This window comes from Orcinus orca, chromosome 2 (genome assembly GCF_937001465.1).
Source record: "Orcinus orca chromosome 2, mOrcOrc1.1, whole genome shotgun sequence".
NCBI classification, from domain to species: Eukaryota; Metazoa; Chordata; class Mammalia; order Artiodactyla; family Delphinidae; genus Orcinus; species Orcinus orca.
Window position 1 is genome coordinate 127,348,335 of NC_064560.1, and position 23,072 is coordinate 127,371,406.

General features: G+C 39.4%; 1 protein-coding gene across 1 annotated transcript; it reads left to right on the top strand.

The window, feature by feature from the left end:
* Window positions 1–268: 268 nt before the first annotated feature.
* On the top strand, window positions 269–22,719 carry RNF212B (ring finger protein 212B). Its single transcript, XM_012537889.3, has 15 exons — window positions 269–383; window positions 2,463–2,563; window positions 4,419–4,471; window positions 4,976–5,050; window positions 9,642–9,757; window positions 10,808–10,868; window positions 11,588–11,616; window positions 12,737–12,783; window positions 13,003–13,045; window positions 13,204–13,264; window positions 13,929–13,977; window positions 19,547–19,586; window positions 19,883–19,983; window positions 20,683–20,744; window positions 22,511–22,719. The coding sequence occupies exons 2-15, from the start codon at window positions 2,464–2,466 to the stop codon at window positions 22,574–22,576; spliced, it is 903 nt and encodes a 300-aa protein (XP_012393343.1). The 5' UTR covers window positions 269–383; window position 2,463; the 3' UTR covers window positions 22,577–22,719.
* The last annotated feature ends 353 nt before the right edge of the window (window positions 22,720–23,072 follow it).

The following is a 23,072-nucleotide window of genomic DNA, read 5'->3' on the forward strand; positions in this document are numbered from 1 at the left end:
TCTGCTTTGTGACCACATTTTTCTAGTGTGTTACTGTCTGCTTGAACATTATTAGGTTTATTTTCACCTTGTTTCCATAGCATGTATGGGATTAGATCATATTTCTTATTTGTTCCCAATCTTAAATGAGGTAGATTTTCCCGGACTATTAAGAAAACGCACTCTTGCCTCTCGGCCCCGCCCACGCCTCGCGCATGCTCTGGACCCCGCCCACTCCTGGGCCCCGCCCACGCCTCTCACACAGCGTCGCGGGCCACGCCCAGCCTCTTGCCTCTCGACGGTGCCAGGCTTGCTGTATATTTTCCCGCCATTTCCAGCTTTTCTTGAGAACTGATTGATTTCGGTGAGATCCGAGGCCTTTTGGGATCACTGCGGCCAAACAGGTAGGGCATGTAGTTAAAAAAGAGCTACTGCGGACTTCCCTGGTGGCGCAGTGGTTGACAGTCCGCCTGCCGATGCAGGGGACATCCCCGGTCCGGGAAGATCCCACATGCCGCGGAGCGGCTGGGCCCGTGAGCCATGGCCGCTGAGCCTGCGCGTCCGGCGCCTGTGCTCCGCAACGGGAGAGGCCACAACAGTGAGAGGCCCGCGTACCGCAAAAAAAAAAAAAAAGAGTTACTGGTAAATCTGAGACTCTGCTTAATCTCCATCACCCCTAGAAATCAGACGAGGCTTGCCCTCACAAATCCTGTTAACGGCCCTTCTAATAAAGGGTTCATTTGGTCAACGCATTTGATTAAAATCGTTCTTGCTTCCCCTAAACAAACCAGGGCATATATTACTGTGACCTTTTCAGTAGTTCTTTAGACTCACTTTCTGGTAGAAGTTAGTGTATCTGTGAGCAACAAATAGGTATCTGAAGCTCATGCCTCTGTGTAATGTCTTTGCATTGAACCATTTATTTCAGTAAGTTTTTATCGTGAATCTTGCCCTTATGTGACAAAAATATTACAGTGTGGCACAAACCAGCCAATATTCTTTGAGCAAATGTCTCCATAAACTACTTTAAAACTTTTTTAAAGAAAAGACTTAAAAAAAAAAGAAGACTTCAGTGGGGAAAAATTTTACCTTCTGTTTTGATTTTTTTCCCCAATTTAATTTTAAATGAAATTAAACTAATATATATTACATTCTTGTAGTATATTCATGAAATTAAGCGTAAATCTATTAAATGTGTGAACTAATTACAGCTCTATGTATCAGCTCTGTATTTTTTTTTTTTTTTTTGCGGTACGCGGGGCTCTCACTGTTGCGGCCTCTCCCGTTGCAGAGCACAGGCGCCGGACGCGCAGGCTCAGCGGCCATGGCTCACGGGCCCAGCCGCTCCGCGGCATGTGGGATCTTCCCGGACCGGGGCACGAACCCGCGTCCCCTGCATCGGCAGGCGGACTCTCAACCACTGCGCCACCAGGGAAGCCCTCAGCTCTGTATTTTTTATGTCAGTTTCTTCATTTAAAACCTTACATTTCAGAGCCCTCAGCTCTGTATTTTTTATGTCAGTTTCTTCATTTAAAACCTTACATTTCAGGGCCCTCAGCTCTGTATTTTTTATGTCAGTTTCTTCATTTAAAACCTTACATTTTAGGGCTTCCCTGGTGGCGCAGTGGTTGAGAGTCCGCCTGCCGATGCAGGGGACGCGGGTTCGTGCCCCGGTCCGGGAAGATCCCGCATGCCGCGGAGCGGCTGGGCCCGTGAGCCATGGCCGCTGAGCCTGCGCGTCTGGCGCCTGTGCTCTGCAACGGGAGAGGACGCAACAGTGAGAGCCCCGCGTACCGCAAAAAAAAATAAAAAAATAAAAAAAAATTAAATAAAACCTTACATTTCAGTGAATATCAGATACATCTTTTGAAAAATGATGGGATTGGAAAAAATGTTAAATGATTTTCAAGATCGCTTCCAGATCTATGATTCTGAGTTTCTATGGAGTAGAAGGAAATGTGAAAAGCTGAGACATCATGCATAAATAATGTTTCCATTAGATAAAATGTGTCCCAAATGGCTAATATGTGATCTTGTATATTTGGTCCACTACCTTCTCCTTGCTCCATCTTGCTATATCACAGGAAATTATTAGGAAAGAAATAGATTTTTTTTTAGGATTGTTTTTTCTAATTACAAATTAGTGCCTGAATTAATCCAGAAAATTTAGAAAACAAAAAAAGTGTAAAGGCAACACACACACACACATACACATGATCTCACCATTCAAAAAAAAAATCATCATTGTCCTATTACTCTTCTAAATATGTATAATTTTTCTCTTTAGAAAATGGCATAGCATAGTCTGCAGTCTGCTTTTTTTACTTCAGAGGTATATGTACTTCCTCACATCCAATTGAAATACCCAGAATAATATGCCCACATCCCAATAAGTTAGCAGAAACTAAGCAAACATTGTTAAGTAGATTTTGGAACAGCTATAATTATGTTATGCCCCAGGTTATTCTCTTTCTCTGCTGCAGAATGGATTGGTTTCACTGCAACCTGTGTTTCCGAAAAGATGGGGCCCATTTCTTTGTCACCAGCTGTGGCCATATTTTCTGTAAAAAGTGTTTGACTCTGGGTGAGTGATTTAACTGTTTTCAGATTCAGGCAAAAATGTCTTTAACCTAGAAATAATGATTAACCATTTCTCTGTGTAACTTGGAATAAAAATCACTTAGTAGGCCGAAGGTGGTGTGGGTATAATAGGAAACTGTTGATTATGAAAATCGGAGGAATCCATTAAAAGGAATGATTTAGCAAATGGACTATCTATTACTTGAACATCAAAAGGTGCTTGTCAGTGTTCTGAAGCCTGTGGCAGGGAAAGCCACAAGGTTATCAGACTGATTAGAGGAAAGAGAAAAAATAAAAATAATGAATAGAAATTGGGAAAGTGGTTGATAACAAGAGCTATTTCTAATGGGAAGTAGTATAATCTGTGAAATCAATTTAATTAGAAATGTTGACGATGGTGATAGTGGTGGGTGATACCTTTGTGGTTTAAAAAGTATTTTCATGTGTACCAGTTTTATGTATCCTCACCACAATCCCAGGAGGTAATTATTAGTAGACCCATTTTACAAATGAGGAGCTGGTTCAAATAGGTGATTTGACCAAGTTCTTGCAGCTGTTAAGTCTTAGAAGAGACAAATTTAAGGTGTGTCTTTTTTTTCTTAATGCTAAAATACTTAACAAGGTATGTATTATATTCTGTAGGTATGTATTCTGGGTAGTACGTCCAGAAGAGGGACTTAAGATGTTTTGATCAGGGAAAATTTCATAGAAGAGGTGTTTCAAGAGAGTTTTGAGTAATAAACTGGAGTCTGCCAAGTGAATTAGGCAGGGAAGGTCATTCTGGTTTAAGAGAACAGCATGTGTAAAGGAATACAACATCATTAAACTTAGTACAGGGAAGTACATGTGGTTGGGATTGGTAGAGCATAAAAGGATAAAGTAAGAAATGGTGAGAGATGAGGCTAGAGTGGTAGGTAGTGGCCATATGATGGAAGGCTCTATATACCAGGCTAAAGAACCTGAACTTTATCCTGCAGGTGATGGAGAGCTGTGGAAGTTTCTTTGTCTTGTCTTTTTCTTAAATAGAAGAATGATTTGCACTTGCTAGCTCACTCTGATAATAATATGGAAGGAAGATGGGGAAAAACTTCATCCCCAAGGAAAGAAGAGTCAGGTTAGGTAGCCTCTGGAGAAGCTTTTTCTCTATGTGAATCTCATGACCCTTTAAAGTTATCTGCTAATGTAACAAAGCTATTACTATGGTAACAGCAGCTCACTTTGGAGCAGTTTGTCTCGGTGAAGCATATGTCATGTGACGTTTTCTCCGGACATGGCATTTATCTTAATCAATAACCAGCACCACTACTAAAATTTTAACTTCACAGGAAGATTAGGAATTTTAATTTCCACATCTTTCAGATTGGGTTAATTAGAGAATGAGAGTAGGAGAGCTTCAAAACAATATCCAGGAATATTAGCAAGGTGAGAACAAGGCAGGAATAATTGGAGAGTTTCTTATGGTGCCTAATGTGTGCCTACTGTCAGGTAGATAGAATAAAAAATAATAACTTAAAGTTGAGATCTTTGGTACTCTTCCCAGACTCTAGTAAACGTACACTCCTGTACTCCTGCTGGGAGGCTACTGTCCCTCACCTGCAGAAGAAAACTGGGAATTTATAAAAAGGGAGATGGGTAGAGGTACTGTGTGAAAGCCTTACTTCTCATCAACATACAAGTTTGGAAACACTGATTTCGAGAATGGAGCTCAAGTCGATGTCCTTTTATAGCACAATGACATTTTGAATTCAGTAAGAACCCTCTTTTCATTAGCTAGCCTACTTGACTGTTATCATGTACTTTAGGAAAATCTTACCTCATGCCCATGAGAACCAAACATTTTTTTCCCTTTTCCCCGCTAGATAAATGTGCTGTTTGTGGAACTGCCTGCAAGTATCTGGCTCTTTCTGATAATGTAAGTTTTTCCTCCCCGTCACAAACAATCTTATCCCATTCCTGGTGTGTAGGAACTATACAAAGAATACAGTGGCTAAGAACTGAAATTTTGGGGGAATTCCCTGGTGGTCCAGTGCTTAGGACTTGGGGCTTTCACCGTGGGGGCCTAGGTTCAATCCCTGGTCAGGGAACTAAGATCCTGCAAGCCATGTGGCATGGCCAAAAAAAAAAACTGAAATTTTTTTTTAAAAAAAGGAACAAACAAAACGTGTAGATAGCAATTGAAAAAAAAAGGAGGTAAACTAGAGATAAAAAAATTATTTGTGGATTTGTGACTACTGTCACAGAAGCATGAGGTAAGAAGGATTAGGATATGTAGTCTACATCTCCTAGCGCAATAGTGATCGCCCTTTTAGCACAGTGAAATAATACCTGGTTGCTTTAGAAAGGGTGCTATGTCTTTAACCATATTTGCCTGTATTTTATTTCATTCCATTGTGGATGTGTCTTACTCTCTTCATAGCTGAAACCTCAGGAGAAGATGTACTTCAAAAGCCCTGTGGAGACAGCTTTGCAGTATTTTAGTCACATCTCTCAGGTATGAGAAATAAAAGTGAAGAAAATCTGATTTTCCAGGCAAGTTATAAATGCATCTTATTTCTTTTCCAGAGGTTCTCTTTAAACTGCATTCATATATTTGTATACAATGGGGAGAAATTGGCTGCCCTGTTTGCTTTCTTCCCTGATGATACAAATCTCAACAGTTAACTTTTTACTCACCCAGAATCTGTGATAGGCTGTAAAAACTACTATGTAGCTGACATCTTGCCTTGTGGTTCCTAGTTCTATTTAGTAATTTTTGAGGATAAAAAAGGTTCTAGAGAGCTTTGTCTTCTTTCTTCGCACATTTAATGAATCTTCTAAAAATTGCTTTGAATATACAGGCCTGACCCTGCAAACAATGGATTTAGTAGCCAAACTTTCAAGCTTTTGCTTATAGACCTAAGTTCAAAAACGGATTTCTTGTTCTCCACTCTTATTTTTCAATAACCTCTCTTAGCAACACATATATATTTAATTCTTCAGTTAGTATTTATAATAGGTTGCCTGAATTTTGGAAGATATTTTTCTTTTCCTGATGCGTGATATGTTGTCATGCCATTGACTTGGTCAGGAGCAATAGAATTGTGGAAGGAAGTGAAGAGGAGACAGGACAACCATTTGAGAAAGTTCCCAAATTCTAAAAACTTTGGTTTTTCCTTTCCACTCTCCAGTTCTCCACCAAGATCATTTCATAGCCTCATGGGATTGCTATCTGGGCACATTTCTTGAGATTTTATCACTATTTTTCTTCTCTACTCTCCTCGTTCTTATGAGAATATTTTTTTATTAAACATGAAGATGGTCCTTTGTCATGTTTGGCTGAAGACAGTAGGTTTAATTTTTCTTTGTGTCTCCCCCTCAATCCTGACTCTGGAGATAGAGGAAGGGAAATTAAAGCTTTCACTGCATCCTGCTTTTAGCTGCTTGGGTGAACCATCATATTTGAGATACTATTTAACATTATGGGGAGATAAAATCCAGCTGAGACTCAAGGAGAAATGTAAACAAGGTCACATGAACAAGAGAAAGAGCAGAGCTTTGGTTAATAACTAAACCAAGGGTTAGTTAATGATCAGGAGAGAAATTATATGTAGTCTGAATTCTACCCTGCCTAATCATGGGACCAAATACACATGGTCAAGTAATCAAGATAAAATACATGAAAAGGGTCAGTTAATCATCACTGTAGTGAAGTGCCCGTTTGGTGAAGTCAGCAATGTCTGAAAATGTGTTTTCCCAATCTGTGAAGTTGAATAACTGATCCAAGTAATGTCTAGATTGTCTCGTTCAGGCTTCTGCTCATATTTTTCTTCCTCAGTCAGACCTTTACTGACTCTCATATCTCAAATAGCAGCCCCAAGTCTACTTCTTACCCTGCTTTACTTTTCATCATAGGTCTTATCTCTAACATTATATAATTTATTTATTGTCTGAATCCTGCACTGCTTTCCCTTAGCATAATGTGTTCAAGGTTTATCCATGTTGTAGAATGTATTAGAACTTCATTAGTACTTTATTCCTTTTTATGACCAAATAATAATCCATTATATAGCTGGATATACGTTTCACGTATTCATTCATCCATTGAGGGACATTTATTTCCACTTTTTGGCTATTATGAATAATGCTGCTATGAGTATTTGTATACAAGTTTTTGTGTGGACATATATTCATTTCCTTTGGATATATACATAGGAATTAGATCACTGGATCAAATGGTAACTCTATGTTTAACTTTTGGAACTGCCAGACTGTTTTCCCAAGTGCTTGCACATTTTACATTTTTACCAGCAGTGTATGAGGGTTTTGACTTCTCCATATCCTCACCAACACTTGTTTTATCTGTCTTTTTTTAATAATAATCATCCTAGTGGTGTGAAGTGCTATCTCGGTGTGGTTTTGATTTGCATTTCTCTGATGATTAATGTTGTTGAGCATCTTCTCATGTGCTTATTGGCTATTTGTTTGTCATCTTTAGTAATATCTATTCAAATCCTTTGCCCATTTCTAAGTCGGATTGTCTTTTTATTATTAGTTGTAAGAGTTCTTTATATATTCTAGGTACAAGTCCTTCACCACATATGTGATTTGCAAACATTTTCTCCCATTTTGTTGGGCCCATCCACTTTAAAATTAAGAAGTAACATAAATGTCCATTAAGTAAATACAAATAGGAAGAACAGACAACATCAAGCATCAAATAGAGTAGGAAATAAAGAGAGAGAAGAGGTTGAGAGAAAGAGAGGGAAAGATATAGGTTCACAAAGAAAGACAAATTCAGAGCAAAAGGCACAAATGAAAATACAGAGGGACTTCCCTGGTGGGCCAGTGGTTAAGACTCTGCGCTCCCAATACAGGGGGCATGGGTTTGATCCCTGCTTGGGGAACAAAGATCCCACATGCCATACGGCGCAGCCAAAAAAAAAAAAGATAAACAAAAATACAGAGAAAGACTTTTTTTAAAAATGAATTTATTTATTTATTTTGGGCTGCATTGGGTCTTCGTTGCTGCACGCGGGCTTTCTCTAGTTGTGGTGAACAGGAGCTACTCTTGGTTGTGGTGTGCGGGCTTCTCATTGCAGTGGCTTCTCTTGTTGTGGAACACGAGCTCTAGGCATGCGGGCTTCAGTAGTTGTGGCTCTCGGGCTGTAGAGCTCAGGCTCAGTAGCTGTGGCGCACAGACTTAGTTGCTCCGCGGCATGGGGGATCTTCCCCAACCAGGGCTCGATCCTGTGTCCCCTGCATTGGCAGGCTGATTTTTAACCACTGCGTCACCAGGGAAGCCCAAGAAAGACTTTCATAAATTTAGTGTTGGGACTGACAAACTTTTTCTTGAAAGGTTAGTAAATATTTTAGGTTTTGCAGGCTATGCAACCTCTGTTGCAGCTACTCAACTCTGCTGCTGTAGCACAGAACAACAGCCACAGGCAATCTGTAAACAAATGGGTATGACTGTATTCCAGTAAAACTTTATTTACAAATACAGGCAGCTGGCCCTGATCATTAGTTGACTGACTGGGAAATCATATGTTTTGCTAACATACTTAAGTAACTACCATATAAATCGTTTGAGTAAAATCAGGTCAAGACCTGATCTCATAAATAGATCAGATCAGTTTCCCATCCCTCACTTGAATTTAAAGACTGAACAGCTGAGATAATCAATGGTGCCTTTGAAGAAAGGTTTTATTTAGTTGAAGATTATTTTACCTGAAAAGAAAAAGTTTATCTGTCAGTTTTTAAGACTTCTGAAACAGTGTAGCTGAGTTCTTTATCACTACTGAGCAGGTCGAGGAACCTTAAGCCCCAGTGTGAGAGGCTTTGATCACAAACTGTGCAACCCAAAACTTAACTCCCTGGCTGTGCCACGTGGCTTGTAGGATCTTAGTTCCCCGACGAGGGATCGAACCTGTGCCCCCTGCAGTGGAAGCGTGGAGTCTTAACCACTGGACCACCAGGGAAGTCCCCTTGCTTTTGATAAGGAAGCATTTTTAGGATTCTTTTTTGCTCAAATCTCTTTGAGCACCAAAGTAGTTTTGGCACGTAGGTTAGTAGGTCTCTTGGCTATATATTGTATCTATCCGTAGTATCTATTGCTTGCCAACCCTTTGCCATTTTAGATAACTCCCAGGATTGAGTGCCTTTTTTCTGCTTCTGCATTGTTCAAATTTTCTAAAATGAATATGTTTTACTTTTATTGAAAACAAGAATAAATTTTAAAAAATAGATTACAGTGAATTCTTATCTGTGTAGAATTAGTTTAGTTTGCTTTTGAGTAGAAAGGAAAGAGTGTAGAGACTATATAAATTCGGAAGTAGAATTCTTTAGTAAGGTGGCAAAAGCAACTTGCAAATTAAATGAGAACAAAAAGTTTATGACAAAAGTACCAGATCTAGGAAGGACCTAAGAAAAAAGGTTTACGGTGTGAGTAGGGAGGAAACAAACGAGACCTGAATACTGCTGTGTATTCAAAAGTAGAACCTGACAAAGCTAAAATACTTTCCACATATTAACTTTTGATCTGATTCAGTAATCCCATGATAGGCACATCAGTATATCAAATGGTAAATTAAAGCAAAAGATAAAATTATTTACCCATGGCCAGAAATAAAATTCAGGAATAGGTAAATCTCCTTCTGCGCCTCTTTGCCCTTTACTGTAGCAACATAAACAGCCTACAAGTGTCTATGTGTGAGTATCTTAGGGAAAGTAAATTGGTTACCAGTGCTCTGTAGAGCTAGGAATGTGGAAGCTGAGTCCAAGCTAATAGTAAACAAGTAAGGTCAGAACCAGTTCTAAGCTTGGAAACATTTTTTTGGTTGTCACTTCTTGCTCAAGATGAATGGTTATATTTTTAAAGGGTCATTCTATGTCAGAATGTTCTCATTAAGATATTAGGAAGGCACTTTTCTGGAAATGAAAAGCTTTGGCTTTCCCTAGTTTTGGGGAATCATGAATTAGGTCAGGTGCTCCAGAAGAAAATGATCAGTAATAGAGTATGAATTGATGGGTTTCCATTTGTTGCTACAAGTAAGGGGAAAGGAGTTATGGGGGTTGTATGTCAAAGGTCTGTTTTTCCCTAGTAGGTGTGGAGTTTCCAGAAGAAGCAAACAGATCTCCTCATCGCCTTTTATAAGCATAGAATTACCAAGTTAGAAGCAGCCACGCAGGAGGCACAGCAAACACTGACTAACCAGGACAAGTAAGTGACGAATGAAATCACCAGAGAGCCTTTTTCTTCTCATAGAAGCTGTAGCCCTTATTTCCTTATGGTTCCAAAGCCTAAAAATTGCTCCATGTGTGTTTATGTTTGTCTTGGTTAAGTCAGGTACAGAATTTTTGGTCTCTCAATCTCCATTTTATTTTTCTCTTTCTTCCCTCAAGGGACCTTCCCTACTTTATAGCTTTCCCCTTTTGCTTCCATCTGTCGAAAACTACTTCAGAGAAATCGGACATGACTTTTTCACAGTAATAATGATGGAAGATTTAAAATGTTACCTCTAGGAGGGTGTGTTTTGGTTCTTTTTTTTTTTTTTTTGGCTGCGTTGGGTCTTTGTTGCTGCACGCAGGCTTTCTCTAGTTGCAGCAAGCGGGGGCTACTCTTCATTGTGGTGTTGGGGCTTCTCATTGCGGTGGCTTCTTTTGTTGCAGAGCATGGGCTCTAGGCGCGCAGGCTTCAGTAGTTGCAGCACGTGGGCCCTAGAGCACACGGGCTTCAGTAGCTGTGGCGCATGGGCTCAGTAGTTGTGGCACACAGGCTCAGTAGTTGTGGCTCATGGGCTCTAGAGTGCAGGTTCAGTAGTTGTGGCGCACGGGCTTAGTTGCTCCACAGCATGTGGGATCTTCCCAGACCAGGGATTGAACCCATGTCCCCTGCATTGGCAGGCAGGTTCTTAACCACTGCACCACCAGGGAAGTCCATGTTCTTTTGGAAATCTTAAGCTAAAAGATGGAATCCCTGATGGAAATTTTCAGACAGCAGCAGGCCAGGGGAAAATGTGTGGAGAGGAAATGCAGTTCTGTGTAAACTTCTGAAATCGTACCAAGTGACTGTTTATTTTGTCCACCTGATTCTTCTCACCACCAAAACCCTGCCATTGCCCCCCTGAATCACCAGATCTCTGACAGAAATACCTTGTATAGTGGCAAGTATCTCTCCGGAAGCATTAACTAGATGTTGATAATAAAAATCAGGTTTTTTATCCCACTGACCTGCTGGAGCTGATTGTTTCTTTTTCCATCTTTTGCCTAGAGAGCTGTCAGTCTTAAGGAAAGAGAATGGAGAACTGAAGAAATTGCTAGCCATCCTAAAGGTGAAAGAAATAGATTTTCCATACTATTATTTTCTCTCTTACTTGGCCCATCTATCTAGCTGACTGAATAGAATTAGTGTTTCCTAACCTTTTTCACATCATGGCTGGTAATATTGATAACATTTGTACAGCAAGCACACTGTAGTAAATGGACGAGGCCACAGAAGACCTTGGAGGGATGAAAGGACAAAATCTAGCACAGTGGTAACCTATTCTCGAATATCAGTGAGTCCATGGCATAACACGTGGGAAGCTCTCTTATAGAAGAGATATCTGTGGTAACTTAAAATTTGTCTTCAAGAATCCCAAGGCACCTCAGGACCTTTCCTGTCCCTCAAACTCTATTTCCTGGACATTTGTCTCTTCCCAAGATTGTCCTTTGTGTTTATATAATGTTCCTTTTGATCTTACTCTTGTAACTCTTCTAGCACATTGTAATCCTGTCATTTTCCTTGCTCTCCCCATAGACTCTCTATATTTCCCCACATGTATCAGTCTACAGGATTCCCAATGTGTTTTTGTGAAGAGGAACTAAAATTTTCTCCCCCCAAAGCTAATAATTTTCTGAGGAAACACTCACTGTTGCTGTTTTTTCTTCTATTGGGCATCTTAGTAACCACAACTAGAGGACATTGCAGCTTAGCTCTCTGACAAGTAAGATCCATTGATTGGGAGCATTGAGCTACAGCTTCCTTCACTCCCATTTTTTTCACCTACAGGAATCTCCAAGTTGGTACCAAGGAAGCAGGTCAGTTTTATCAGGCCCCATACCATCCCTCTTTGAAAATTTCTACCCTTTCCTTTTTTTTTTTTTTTTAATTGGAGTATAGTTGCTTTACAATGTTGTGTTAGTTTCTGCTGTACAGCAAAGTGAATTCTATCCTTTCTTGGCACTTGGCTGTAGCTCCTGTGTGGGCTCTGCGGTGGAGGGAATGGTTTATGAATTCATTTTTCACTTCTCCAAAAAAGAGCTCCTCACTGAAAAGTGCTGAACTAAAATCTTGGATGAATGCTCACCCTTGACCGTCACCTTATGAAATCCTACTCACCCCTCAAAATTGAACTCATGTGTCATTTCCTCTGTCAGCACTTTATTAGGCAGAGTTAGATGTTCTATTATTCATTTATTCAATAAATATTCATTAAGTACTTACTGTTTGTGAAGCACTGTGTTAGGTGTTGGGTGTACATCACCGATTATTCTAATTGTAAATGTCTGTACCCTACCAGTTATTATATATTTTTAATATCAGCTCTGCATTGGTGGATTAAAAAGACATGGCCCCTGACTCACAGAAGCTAAAGTATAGTGTTCTATCATACTTCCATACTTCTGACATACCCATTATAACACTTATGTTGCTCTTTTTCTTTTTGTCTCTCCCACTAGCCTGTGAGCCTCTCAAAAATAGGAACCATATTCTAGTTATCTTTGTAAGTTCAGGATCTAAGACTTATGAGCACTAAATAAATGTCTGTGGGTAGATGGAAGAGGGGATGGAGGGAGTGAGGGAATGGCAGATGTATGAATGGATGGACAGATGGATAGATATATGTAAAGTTGAGAGTACCTGGTAAGGCACTATGGGAAGGAAGAAAGAAGGACTTCAGAACTTCTATTATGGGCAATAGAGAAGTGGAGAAGATTTCGTTTAGGGAATTGGAGAGCCAAGGAGTCCCATATGGAAAGCTTGCCTCTGTATTTTGGGCTGATACCTGTAATACATGATTAGTAAGCAATTTGTGCTCAGAGAGAAGGCTGTTATTTCTGTAAATAATGACCTGATTGATCCTCTAAGGTGGCACTAAGTTCTGCTTAGAGAAAATAGAGCTGCCTTTCTTTTTTTTTTTTTTTTTTTTCCTTGCAGGTCAACCACACCTCGACCAGTGGGCATTACTTCTCCATCACAGTCAGGTAGAGACCATGTTTTGCCCAAATCTGTGTGAGATGAGTAAATATCCTTATCCCATATGGAAGATGGTTTCCTCTCAGAAAGTATAATGTGATTTTCCGAATCTTATGTATGATATGAAAAGGCCATACTCCTGGACACTCACTTGCAACATGTAGGCTAGGCAAGGCAGGGCGCACCATTGATGGCAACTTTTCATTCTGCATTTTATTCCCTTTCAGTTACTCCACGACCCAGTTCTCAGCATAGCAGCCAAGTGGTCAGGTGAGTAGAAAGCTACACAGCAGCATTAGAACTGTTGGCAAAAGATCAAGATGAAAGAAATGCCTAGATACGGCTGAGACAGGGACTGAGGAGACTTTACGTCTGTGTAAAAGTTTAATACCAGGTTTGTTTTTTCCTTTTTGTTTTGCCTTATACAGTCGGTCCTCCTCAGTGGAATCTATCCTTTATAGAGGGGCTGGCTTTAGTAACTTGGGACAGGTAAGAAATATTCACATTATCTTTTCAGATTGAGACTTCTAATTCTAAATGAAACCCAAGATTAAAGCAAGAATATTAAACTTATATTGATTTTGGCATGAATTATCTGATGCCATGCCTGGACTCTCTTTCAGCAATTCAGACCTGATGTTAGAAGCTGACCTAATTCATGACTCGGAATGAATAGGGGTGAAAATAGTGGACTGCATTAACAGTGTCCATCATGTTCATTTTGGAAGGAATAAAGTGTGGATCCTTCCTGGAGTCACGTACCCACTCTGGGAGAAAAACATACGCTTCAGTGTATAGCCATAGCATGAAATATGGAAGCCAGAGAATCGGGATATATATATATATATATATATATATATATATATATATATATATATTTATTTATTTATTTATTTATTTATTTTATTATTATTATTTTTTTGGCGGTACGCGGGCCTCTCACTGTTGTGGCCTCTCCTGTTGCGGAGCACAGGCTCCGGACACACAGGCTCAGCGGTCATGGTTCACGGGCCTAGTCGCTCCACGGCATGTGGGATCCTCCCGGACCGGGGCAGGAACCCGTGTCCCCTGCATCGGCAGGCGGGCTCTCAACCACTGTGCCACCAGGGAAGCCCCGGGATATATTTATTAATGTTTATTATTTGTCCCTCAGGGAGCCAGAGCGCTGCAGGGAAGGAGCACTCCAAGAGACTCTTTTACTGGTGAGAGGGGCAGTGTAGGGGAAGGAGTCAGAAGCCAACACATTCTGAGCAGATACCAGCAGATTTCTGGTTTTCTGTGCATAATATAATGCCATTTTACTTTTTCTCCAGAAGGTGGTTCCAGGTATCCAGATACAACTTTTCAAGTAATGATATTTCTGTTCTCAAACTGATAAGGGGAAAATTGAAACTTGAGTATTAGAAAGTCATTGAAACCCTCTGGTCAGGAGACTGGAGAGTAACTTTTAAAATAATTGACCTGGATTTTAATTGCCACAAGATGGCAGTAGAAGTTAGATCTAAAAGAAAGATTAACTAGATGCCAATTATGTTAGCCTGAAGGGTATCTGGCTTCTTCACTGTGTATCAAACACAAAAATATTCCAGTGAAGAAATATTTTGGTTCCACCTACGTAATTTCTTGTCTCTTTCCCCTTAGAACTATTACTGTTATTACTGTTTTTCAAGGCATTAGTCAGTCCATACAGTATACTTGGAGAGGATTTCCCTTTCTTTCCCAAGAGGCAGTTTTGAAATTCACAGATCTCTTCCTGGATAACCATTTTTGAAATTCACCAAATAGCCTCCCTCCAGTTCTTTCATCTTCACCCCTTTGAAAAACTAGGTGCTCTAGCCAATTTATTTCTGTCAGGTTAGTAGTAATACTCTCTTTTATTTCTGATTTTAGTTATTTGGGGCTTTCTTCTTTTTTCTTGGACAGCCTGGCTAAAGATTAGTCCATTGTTTTAACAGTTCTAAAAAGGAAGTTTATTTTTTAAAAATTTTTAAATTAAAGTATAGTTGATTTACAATATCATCTAAGTTTCAGGTGTACGGCACAGCAATTGAGATACATACATATATATATATATATATATATATATATATATATATATATGTACCATCTTCCAGAAAAAAAGCGAATGAACTTTTTGGCCAACCCAATACAGACATATACATACATATGTATGTATATTTATATAACTGAATCTATATATACATATATTTTTTCAGATTCTTTTCCCTTATAAGTTATTATATAATATTGAGTATAGTTTCCTGTGCTATACAGTAGGTCCTTGTTGGTTATCTGGTTTTTTTTTTTAATTTATTTATTTTTGGCTGCGCTAGGTCTTCGTTGCTGCGCGCGAGCTTTCTCTGGTTGTAGTGAGCAGGGACTACTCTTCGTTGTGGTGCTCTCATTGCGGTAGCTTTTCTTGTTGTGGAGCACGGGTTCCAGGTGCGCAGGCTTCAGTAGTTGTGGCACGTGGGCTCAGTAGTTGTGGCTTGCGGGCTGTAGAGCGCAGGCTCAGTAGCTGTGGTGTGCGGGCATGTGGGATCTTCCCAGACCAGGGCTCGAACCCATGTCCACTGCACTGGCAGGCGGATTCTTAACCACTGCACCACCAGGGTTATCTATTTTATACATAGTAGTATGTATGTGTTAATCCCAGCCTCCAGATTTATCCTGCCCCTCACCCCACAGGATTAGTCAATTTTGTTTATCATTTCAAAGAACCAACTTTTAGTTTTCTTGATTTTTCTCTATTATTTTTCTATTCTCTATTTCATTTATTTCTGCCCTAATCATTTTCTTTCCATCTGCTTTTGGGTTTAGTTCTCCTCGTTTCTTAAAGTGGACAGTAGCATTATTGACTTGAGATCTGCTTTTTTAATATAGACCTTTACAGTTATAAATTTCACTCTGAGCACTGCTTTCACTGCATCCTTTTAAGTTTTAGTATGTTGTGTTTTTGTTTTCATTCATCTCAAAGTATTTTCTAACTTCTGTGATTTTCTTTTCTTTGACCCATTAGTTACTTAGCAGTGTTGATTATCCACATAATTGTTAATTTCCCAAATTTCCTCCTGTTAATTGATTTTAATTTCATTTCATTGTTGTTGAACAACATACTTTGTATGGTTTAGATCCTTTTAAATTTATAGCCTAAAACATTGTCTATCCTGGGGAAAGTTCCCTGTACACTTGAAAAGAATGTGTATTCTGCTGTTGTTGGGTGGAGTGTTCTATAGATATCTGTTAGATTTAGTTGGTATATAGTGCCATTTAAATCTTCTGTTTTCTTGCTGATCTTCTGTCTTGCTGTTTTATCCGTTATTGAAAGTGGGGTATTGAAAGCTCTATTATTGTTGAATTATCTATTTTTCTCTTCAATTCTGTCAGTTTTTGCTTCATGTATTTTAGGACTTTCTTGTTAAGTGCATATATAAGTGTTATATCTTCTTGATGGGTTGACCCTTTTATCATTTTGACCTTTGTCTCTAGTAACAATGTTGTCTTAAAGTGCATTTGTCTGATATTACCCATTCCAGCTCTCTTTTCTTTACTGTTTGCGTGGAATATCTTTTTCCATCCTTTTACTTTAAACCTATATGTGTCTTTGAATTTACAGTGAGTCTTTCATAGACGATGTATAGTTGGATCTTTTTTCACCATTTGGCCAGTTTCTGCCTTTTAATTGGAGAGTTTAATACATTTACATTTAACGTAATTATTAATAAGGAAAGACTGCTTCTGCCATTTTGTGTCTTTTTTTTTTTTTTTTTTTTTGCCACACCACACAGCATGTGGGATTTTAGTTCCCCGACCAGGGATTGAACCTGTGCCCCCTACAGTGGAAGCGTGGATTCTTAACCACTGGACCACCAGGGAAGTCCCTGTTTTCTATATGTCTTATGTATGTTTTGTTCCTCACTTCCTCCATTTTTGCTGTCTTTTGTGTTAAACAGCTATTTTCTAGTGTACCATTTTACTTTCTCTCTTGTTTCTTTCACTGTATTTTTTGTTATTTTCTTAGGGATTAACATCATAATGAACATCATAATTTATAACAATTTAGTTCAGATTATACCAAACTTAATTTCAACAGTGTACAAAAGCTTTTCTCCTATATAGTTCCATTCCCCTCTCCATTCTATTGTGCTGTTATTATATAGATTATATCTTTAAAAATTGTGTTCTCCTCAACATAAATTTATAATTATGTTTTATGCAGTTGTCTTTTAAATCAGATAGGAGGAAGTTACAAAAATACACTTATACTTTTATGTTTATCAATGTAGTTATCTTTACCAGTGATCTTTATTATTTCTTCATGTAGATTTGAGTTACTGTCCAGTGTCCTATCACTTAAGCTTGAAGGACTCTCTTTAGTATTTCTTGTAAAGCAGGTTTGGTAGTGATGAATTCTCTTAATTTTGACACTCATCTGGGAGTGTCTTAATTTCTCCTTCATTTTTGAAGGATAGTTTTGCTGGATTTAAAATTTTTGATTGACAGTCTTTCAGCATTTTGAATACGTTATCCTCCTATATTCTGGCCTCCATGGTTTCTGAGGAGAAATCAGTGCCAATTTTATTGAGAATCCCTTTCATGTGATGAATGGCTTCTCTCTTGCTGCTTTCAAGTTTCTTTTTTTGCCTTTAGCTTTCAACAGTTTATGATGAGTCTAGGTGCGGATCTCTTTGATTTATCCTCTTTGGGATTTGTTGAGCTTCTTGGATGTATAGATTAATGTTTTCATCTAATCTGGGAAGTTGTCAGCCATTATTTCTTCAGATAATTCTTTCTGCCCTTGGTCCTCTCTGTTCTCCTTCTGGAACTCCCATTTTGCACATGCTGGTGTGCTTGATGGTATTCCACCAAGGTCTTTGAGGCTTTGTTCATTTTTCTTCATTCCTTTTTCTTTCTCTTCTTCTTACTGGATAATCTCAATTGATTTATCTTCAAGTTTGCTGATTCTTTTTTCTGACAGCTCATATCTCTAGTGAAGTTTACATTTTAGTTATTGTACTTTTCAATTCCAGAACTTATATTTGCTTCTTTTTAATATAATATTTCTTTATTAGTGTTCTCTATTTGATGAGACCATTCTCATACTGTTGTTTAGTGCTTTAGACATGGTTTCCTTTAGCTAACTGAACATGTTTAAAATAGCTGATTTAGGGACTTCCTTGGCAGTCCAGTGGTTAAGACTGTGCTTCCACTGCAGGGGATATGGGTTCGATCCCTGTTTGGGGAACTAGGATCCCGCATGCCTGTCAACGTGGCCAAAAAAAAAAAAAAGAACCGCTGGTTTAAAGTCTTTGTCTTTAAAATCCAATGTATCTGAGCTTCCTCAAGGACAGTTTCTATTGCTTGTGCTTTTTTCCTTTACATAGATCATACTTTCTTGTTTCTTTCATGCCTCATAATATTTTGTTGAAAACTGGACAGCTAAATAATATAGCATGGCAACTCTAAGAATCAGATACTTCCTCCCTTCCCAAGGTTTGTTGTTGTTGCTGTTTGTCATTGTTTTAGTGACTTTCTAAAACTGATTCTGTAAAATCTGTATTCTTTCTCGTGTGGCCACCGAAGTCTCTATTTGGTTAGCTTAGTGTTCAGCTAATGATTGGACAGAGCTTTCCTTAAACACCTAGTACCAATAAATCCCTCAGTGTTTGCTGAGGGACTGTGTGTTGGGGTGTACCTTCAACATGCAGCTGACGACTGTGCCTTAGCCTTCACTTTCTGCTTGTATGACCTAAAGGTAGTCCCAAGGTGAGAGCTTAGAGCCTTTTCAATCTTTACTGAGCATGCACACAGCCCTGTGCATGCACATGGCCTAGATTCCCAAGAACTTGTTGTTCCTTTTCAAAATCCCGGTGGACAGGTCATTCCACAGCTTTTCCTTTTATGCTTTTTGGTTAGCCTATTGTTTGCCCCAACTGATATTCACCTCCTCAGGCAGGCTAAACAAGTGCCTCTAATTATTTGCAACAAACACTCCTGGGGAAAAAGCTTTTCACACTTGGTGAACTCTTAAGCTCCAAGTCCTGGTAAGTTTGGCTCCAAGTCAGGTCAAATAAAGGCAGCCTTGCAAGTGAAGTCTTCCAGTGAACAACTAGGCAGGTCAAGTATGACAATTCTCTGGGAATGAGGTTTTGAAAGAGCTCCAACCCCATTCCATCCCCTATGATGACTGCCAAACTGTTGATTTTCAAGGCTACCATGGAGCTGGAGAGGGAGAAATGGGAATAGGGCAAGTTAAAATGTCACAAAGCTCACTGTTCTTACTCACATTCAGCTATTTTTCTGGAATAAACATTCCCCAGATTGCTAAAAGCCCTTTGTTAATTTCCAGAATTCTGAAGAAGTTGATTCTGACAATTTTTGCCAGTTTTCTCATTCCTTTTATGGAGAGAATCTGTGGAGGTCCTTACTCTACATTTTTACTGCTGTCACTCCCAGCCAATTTAAAGACCCTTTGTCTTTAGCCATTCTTTCTGATAATCTTCACCTTAGAGGGGAAACCAAGGCACAGATACATTAGAACGCATCAAGGCAGTGATGGATCCTTGCCCATAAACTCATGAAAGGGCGAGGAAAGCACCTTTATGATCCACTGCTAGGTGACTTGTGGGCTTTTTCACTTGCCATTAGCCCCCAAGTCTAACATATATACCAAAATCTTTGATCCCCTGTTCCTTTGCCCTGGCCCCCAGAATACCTGGATCTCTTCTTGGTTCATGAATTATCTCATAGGCTCATCTTTATGCTTTTCAGAAACCCCTTCACCAGCTTCCACTCACAGCCTATCTTATAGGTAAGTAATACTGCTTCCTTTCACTTGAGATCTGTTCCCACTGACATTCTGCCAGCAGCCCTGTGGTTACTTCTCCACTGGCCTATACCACTGAAGCTTATAATCTACCTTGTAAACAAAAGAGAAGGTTGAACAGTACTGTGTCTAATATACATCTGAATTACTTAATTGTATTCTGAGTTGCAAGCAGGGGATTCATTTCCTCTCTGGTTTAAATGTATAGGCTCTTCCTTTACACATGGTTTTTACTTTAACCTTTCCTTTTCTCTACTGATGCTTTTATTTCCCTTCCTTAGACCTTCATCTGCCTCCTCCGGACAGGGGATTTTTTCTTTCAGACCATCCCTAAGTGGTGGGGATTCAGGTCAAATAGGAGTCCTCACCCCCAATAATTCAGGTAAGTTAAATAACATTCCCAAAGGAGTAGAGCTTCAACCATTGACATATACACTAAAATGAAGATTTTCAAGGTGCAAAGAAGTTGAGATTTTTACACCCCAGCCCCTGAAAAAAGCACTGTCTCAAGTTTGACTCCTTAATATTCTTTAAGAGTTACCCCATTTCCTTCACAGTTAAGGCAGGCTTTGGATTGTGCCTAAATATCACTCATCCTGTCACCAGGAGTAGAGTTCTGCTCTTTAGCCAGAAGGTTGGCCTGTAGAATTAAACTGGCTTTTTGTTTGTTTCTTTTGAGATCCCTATGTTGCAGCACTGCTGGGAGCTTAGTGCTGAATGAGAATGATAAAACCAGCATCCTTTATTCTCCTCATGTTTTCCCAAAAGGTACCTCTGCTACCAGTCCTTGTGATAAGGGGCTGTCATCTTTCATAGCTCACCAAAATCTTTATATTGTCTCTACATCTTTCTACTCATAGTTAAACTCAAATCTCAGACCTCTGTGTCACCACCCCATCCTCACAGTAAAAGAATGGACTTTATATTATAACCCACCTCTTGAATTGCTGAGCTAACAGTCTTTTCCCTTCTGAGTAGTGTATTGCAGATTAAGAACCACTTATTTATCCTGATGCATAAATAACAATACTGAGAAACTGCCCCAGGTAGTTATCTTTCACTATTTAATTCCATCCTCCAGGTCAGAGGGAGAGCAGAACCACACTAGAGGGTCTTCCTGGTTTCCAGCTACCAGCCCTACAGGTGAGCCCTGGCCAGTCTAACTGGTCTGCTCATGAAAAACTCACACAGTTAGGCCTGCACACTTAATGCCTCATTCTGGTCTCTTGTTAAGGTGATAGAATGTAACCAGTGGAGAATGACGTGGTTTCAAGTGTGGTAACCACAGGTACACAGTTTTCCAGAGTGGTGTCACTCTGATAATATGACTGTCAGATTACCTTCCTGGTTTGGGGTTTAAAAATTAGGTCACAGGGCTTCCCTGGTGGCGCAGTGGTTGAGAGTCCGCCTACCGATGCAGGGGACACGGGTTCGTGCCCCGGTCCGGGAGGATCCCACATGCCGCGGAGCAGCTGCGCCCGTGAACCATGGCCGCTGAGCCTGCGCGTCCGGAGCCTGTGCTCCGCAGCGGGAGAGGCCACAACGGTGAGAGGCCCGCGTACAGCAAAAAAAAAAAAAAAAAAAAAAAAATTCGGTCACATAGTAATGAAAGGTTTTAAACTGAGAGGTCTTGGCCAGGGTGAACTAAGGATGTGGACACAAATGACATTCCCAAGAGTTTCACAGAAAGGGGTTTTCAATGGAATATATATTTTGGATAGAGGTACTGCTTGAACTAGGAAAAACCATTTTCATTTCTCCAAAGAGCAACAGCAGAATAATGTTTTGTAAATTTATGAGACTATGATTCTGATCCAGAAAACAAGAGGAAAAGGGCATGGGAACGAGAAGAGAGGTTTGTAAGGAGCTCTATTAAATGAAAAGTCCAGTCTTGCCTTTTAAGTTCACTTTTACACCTTGGGTTTTGAGGATATTTAGGCCAAGCTCCTGGTGACCTACTAAGGTAGGTAAATATTTTGCTCTCATGTTCCAAAATTCCCTTTATTTTCATCAGCAAGGAATTAGGGTCTAAGCCTTAACAGACAACGCTGGGGAAATAACATCCCTCTAAGACCCTCGTAAATCGAGGGATTAATCTACAGGTGAAAAAAAGACTTAAGACACATAAACCATCTGCAAATAAATGGCCTCCAGTTGGATCTTGATTGGAACAAACTGTAAAAACCATTTATGAGACAGTTGAGGAAAACTGAATACTTAGTGGACATTTTATATTAAGGAATTGTTAATAGTGTTTTTTTTGTAGGCATGATGCTATTGTGGTTATGTTTTTAAAAATAGTCTTTATCTTTTAGAGATGCATACTAAAATACTTATGGATAGAAAATTAAATGATTGTCTGAATTTTGCTTTAGCTTAATCTAGTGGAAAGGGGCAGTGTGAGAAAGTAGAAATGAAAGAAAATTGGCCATGAGTTAATTGTTGAAGTTGGGTGATGAGTACATATGAGTACATTATACTACTGTTTTTGTATTTTTTGAAAATTTCCATAATAAAGTTAGAAAAAGAGTTATTGAAGAAAGTACCACTTCCCCAGAGGCCTAAGAACTCTGCCTCCCTGGTAATCATCTCTGGGTATGGTAGTCATGTTCCAGGCTTCCCAAAACTGTTTGATTTTCAAATATTCGGCTTTATCACCATAAACCACGGAAATGCTCCAGTTTCATAAGTAGCAACAAAGCCTTTGTCACATTAGATGTATCAAATCTTAGTTTGGAAAAGTTAGTTTTCATGAAAGGGAGAAAACTATGGGGAAGCAACAGCAGCGGTTTACTGTCACGATAAACTTCATATAATGACTTGAGAGGGCCTTACTTGCCCTTTTTGTTACAAACACTCGCCCTTTTTGTTACAAACACCCTTAACTGCCTTCCTGTCCTGTGCTGCAGAATCTCTACCAACAGAGGCAGATGGGATTAGCCAGGGGGAGAGAAGCATGGAACACTCCCAGATAGACCATTTTCAAGATCTGATCTATACATACTGCTGAAGGACGGACGGTAGCATCTCATACTCATTTAGGTGTGATGGCCTTGGAAAATGTACCCCTACCTTGCTTCCTGGTTTCACTCTGTACCTTCTCTCTCTCAATCTTAACCCTATACACCCTGTATTACTTCCTATGAAAATGATCAGGTCAGAGCTTCAGGAAGATGTTTATATCTCTCCCACAAGATACAGATAGCTCCCTTATTTCCTGCAACTTGAAACAAGGTTATAAAAACAATTCTGGGCATCATTGGGGGTGGGGTGGGTGGGGTGATATACTTATTAACCATGTTTTATTTCTGGATTTCACTTTTTAGCTTTGGATATATTCTCCCACTGCCGATGTTAACAAGCCACAACACTGTTCCTTGCCCTAATTTATTATACTTTTTCTATTTGCCTATTGTTTCCTCTGTGCCTAGTTGCTATTAAATATGTTGATTTTCCTTTCTGTTTGGTAAC